Here is a 4,325-nt window from a genome sequence, read left to right on the forward strand (position 1 = left end):
AAGAAAAGAAGCGCAAACCAACCTGTGGTTGGATGATTAGTAGGATAGTGGTATTCCGAGCCCACTAGAGTTCAAGTCCTAGATTTGACATTGGTGGTCGCCTTATTCCTCGATTTATTTCATGCTTTCGGCGACCACCAATGTCATGTCTAGTTATTGACATAATGTCACATCTAGATATGCTCTAGTTATTGCACATCTAGATGTGCCATAAAATGTGAAAAACACAGTAGAGTTTAAATGAAAAGTGTGAGATGAAAAGTAGGATATGGCTGTGATCAACGTTAGCATAGTTTCATTTAAATCACTTTTCTCTGAGAAAAACACAGTAGAGACATAGACGCTCCAACTTGCAATCAGTGTGAGATGAATAGAAGTGCCCTATTCTACTTTGGAATTACGGTATTACGCCATATATTGTCGGCAGAACACTTACAAATTCTATTGTGTATCTGTATAATACTTCCGCAGACAGTTACTACAACTTAGGAGGAGAACACACATTAACATCTAACAGTGCCTTCGCACAAAAACAGAAAATAGAATAAGAACGAAAAATATTAACATTGCCAAGTATATGGTGATGCTGTTTACAGTACCATACTTGGGAGCTAATTAAGGCTGCTTCCAACTGTGTACACGATAGTATGAGGATGCAAGCTCAACAGAAACTCAGAGCTCATCAACTCGACATCACCCAATCCAAACACAAATGTTATGACCGGCCGACAATCATAGGCCAGCCAGTGCCAAGCGACCGATAGGAGTTCCCCCTAGGGAGGACGTGCCTCCTCGGCGCCGCCATCTGCTTCTCCATCTGGATCTTCTCCAGCACCTTGGCGAATGCCTCGGTGTTGCAGGGTAGCTCGAGGGGCCCTGCGTCTGCGTACCCAAATGCCTCCTCGGCCTCCTCCAGCAGTGCATGGAACAACGGATGGTTCAGGCACTCCGTCCGCACCACGTACCGTTGTCTGTCCGCGCCGACATACACCGAGAAGCAGCCCTCTGCTGGTTTGTTCCTCGCTGTGGTGCTCCGGCACCGGTCCAGCGTCTTGGTGATCAGCCCGGCCTTCCTCGCCGCCGACCCCTTCTCAGCCATGCCCATGGTGCACAAAACCTCGCAGGCTATAGCTAGTTGCAAATTTGCAAAGAAGGTGTAGCAAGCTTGGAATTGGGAGGTTGGGAGGAAAGGGGTGGAATGGTTTATATAGGGGGGAGGGGTCGACCAAGACTTGGTCTGTCGACTGAAAGGCCGTATTTGAAATCCGAAGCCGCTGAGAACGACCCGAACCCTTTGTTTCGTGAATACGCAAAAGACTTTGATCACCATTCCATTAAAGAAAGAAGAGCAATGGAAACAGATGGAGATTAGTTGGACAATTATTGTGCATATAGAACCAATCCTTGCGCCTTTCTCGTTGAATCTTTGGAAGGATGCACCTTGTTGCTTTAGCAGCATCTTGCATTATAATACGCTTACAGTCAGAGATTCAGAGTAGGATTTGGCTGCCTCGGAAGGTTGATCCAGGGGAGGAGCTAGCTCTAGCTGCGACTGTGGATTGTGGAAGCGTGTGTGACATCATTCCTCATGGCCGACTTGGAGGTACGTAGGAGCTGGAGGAGGGAGGGGGCCAGTGGCGTGGCGTCATGGCAAATAATGCATTAGATTTAGCCGCATGATTGGGGCTAGTTTTTGAGGTGTCAAACTCCCCAACCACAAGCGGCGTTGTTTAGGTCAGCATTAGCAACGGCGCATGCATGCAACGCTCCAAACCGAGGCTTTGTTTGATGGGGTCTCCGCCCGTGCTTGCAATTGGGCGGCCGCCTGTGTCTGTCGTCGGCGGTTTGGCGATTTGACACCTGGGTCTAATAATGCACCAAGTATATATACACTTGTGTTAGTAGATAGTGTTTGTGTATTAGTGGATAGGGTTTGTGTAGATTTGATTAAGGGTGCAAGACGTGTGCGTGGTGTCCCGAGCTGATTTGCTTGAGCCCTGCTGGACTTTGAATAGTCTTTGCCAAGTGCCAACGAAGGGATATTCAGGGAGCGAATGTCGACATGAAACTGGCTGACCCCATGTCGTCTCTTCGTGCTGTCTTCCTTTGTAGGAGTGTCCACAGATTCAGTCTCCATCTGAAAAATATCTAGTTTGGATCATGCTAACAACATACGTACACGCGAAGCTGGCCTTTGTTTGCAGAAGAAAAACATTGGGCTTGCAGCGTGCTTGACAGAATTCTACTGGCTGTTGTGTTGCTAGGATCCGACAGAAGCGACAAGGCGGCGATTCTGATCAGCTCTATCTCCAGCAATCGGTTACAGACATGTGGGTGCCTATTCCTTGGTGCCATATGCAAATTGGGCAACTCGTCCTTCAGACCTTCCGTTGTTCATGTACGAGCAGCATTATATGCCCAGCTGGCTCTCCCTACTTTTTTTTTCCTTTTGCAGAGCGGTGGAAGGTAGGTGAAGCAAAATGTAAGACATTTTCAAGACAGAGAGAGTAATAAGTAAAACCGGCCCCTATGTCTTACGGGAGCAATCTTCTTGAAACACAGAAGCTTATAGATGCAATAGTTAGGAAGACATCGACAACTGCAAATTGGATAGATCACCATCCCAGAGAAGCCGTCACCGAGAAGAGCCACACAAGATAATCCCAACTTTGGCCGGATCAAAAATGAGGCCACAAACCTCACAAGTTTTTCAACAGAACCGTATTTGGCTACAGCTAGCTAGCTATACATAAGTCGCCTGATTTTTAAATTTGGGTAAGTCCTTTATTTTTCTTGTGCTGTTGTATGACTTCTTAGGTTGATTTTTGACTTCCCCTGTTTAGGCAAGTCGATTTTTCCTTAGGCTGGATTTTTTACTTCGTTTTTTTCTTAGGCTGCATATTGCATTTTTTTTGTTTCTAGTGTTTTTGCCTTTTCTTTTATTTATATTTTAGTCGGTTTTCTTTTCATGGATATTTTTGGTATAAGTTTTTTTTTAACATAGTACAATCGCAGATGCCCGTATACACGCACATACACTCACTGTAAGAAGGCACACAGGCACACTTGATCGCCGGTATGTTTGAAATAAATTAAGAAAAATGCGAGCACCGGTGCCAAGTCTAGGATTTGAACCTTGGTGGGATGGTTCCACCACAAGGGTTCACAACATAGGTATTTTTGGCATCACTTTAGTTGTATGTAAGTCGCCTAAAAATTGATTTTCAGCCAATCAATTTTTTTGGCCCTTGATTTTTGCTTAGAGTTTCGTGTTCTTTTCTGCTATGTTCCGTGAGTTGTTTTGGGCTGGGGTTTTTCAACTCACCATATATTTGGCTTAGTCAATTCCTTAATGGGTTGAAGCCATTACCTATGCGATCTAGCCCTCCCCTCTCTACCTTTGTTCTTTGTGTTTTACTGTTTTTATTTTTTTTTGCTTTTGCTTTTTGTTTTTCATTATTAGTCATTTTTTGTGGGTTTTTTGAGATGTTGGGTGATTGTAAATGTATATACACATATAATATAATATAAAATATATGCAAAAGTTGCACTATTATGTGAGTATTCCATGCATATTGTGAAAATGTGCAATTTCGGTGTAAAGTTGTGTGCAAGCTTTTTTATAATTTATTTTATTATTTTGTTTTTTCTTAAAGGGTGACAATAATGCCACTGATTCATTGTTTCTTATAAAACTTCATTATTTTGATTTTGTTTTAGTATTATTTTATTTCCTTTTTAAGGGTAACACTAATGCCTCTAATTCATTCCTTCTTAGGAAATTTGTTTTGCGTAAATTTCACTATTATATGTTTAGTCTTACATATTTGGAAAAAGCACAATTTTTTTGTATACACGGCGTGAATTGTGCCACTATTTGCTTTAGTTTTTTTATTTCTTCTTAAAGGGTAATACCAGTGTCATTAATTCATTCTTCGTTAGAAAATCTCATTATTTTTGTTTTAATTTAGCTTTAATTTTAATTTTTCTTCTTCTTAAAGGGTAATACCAAAGCCACTAATTCATTCTTTCTTTCTTAGAGAACTTCATTGTTTTGATTTTGTTAAGTTTATATTTCATTTTATTTCTTCTTCAATACCAATACCACTAATTCATTTTTCCTAGGAAATCTCTTTTTCTGAAATTTCACTATTATATTCTTATTCTTTCATATTATAAAAAGCACAATTTTTTTTACTAAAATTGTGTGCAAATTTTGTCATTATTTGTTGTCATTTTATTTATTTTCAAAGGGTAGTACCAAACATCACTAATTATTTCTTTCTTAGAAAACTTTATTATTCTATTTTTGTTTTAGTTTTTAT

General features: G+C 40.9%; 1 protein-coding gene across 1 annotated transcript; it reads right to left on the reverse strand.

The window, feature by feature from the left end:
- Positions 1-540: 540 nt before the first annotated feature.
- Positions 541-1,190, reverse strand: LOC125556356 (auxin-responsive protein SAUR71-like). The gene has a single exon (XM_048719109.2). The coding sequence runs from the start codon at positions 1,103-1,105 to the stop codon at positions 716-718; it is 390 nt and encodes a 129-aa protein (XP_048575066.1). The 5' UTR covers positions 1,106-1,190; the 3' UTR covers positions 541-715.
- Positions 1,191-4,325: the final 3,135 nt, after the last annotated feature.

The sequence above is a fragment of the Triticum urartu genome, chromosome 5A (assembly GCF_056163025.1).
Source record: "Triticum urartu cultivar PI428250 chromosome 5A, HENAU_Tu73, whole genome shotgun sequence".
Classification (NCBI taxonomy): Eukaryota; Viridiplantae; Streptophyta; class Magnoliopsida; order Poales; family Poaceae; genus Triticum; species Triticum urartu.

What these genes read in the sequence shown, in the direction of transcription:
- LOC125556356 (XM_048719109.2), bottom strand. Translation starts at nt 1,105, where the DNA reads ATGGGCATGGCTGAGAAGGGGTCGGCGGCGAGGAAGGCCGGGCTGATC.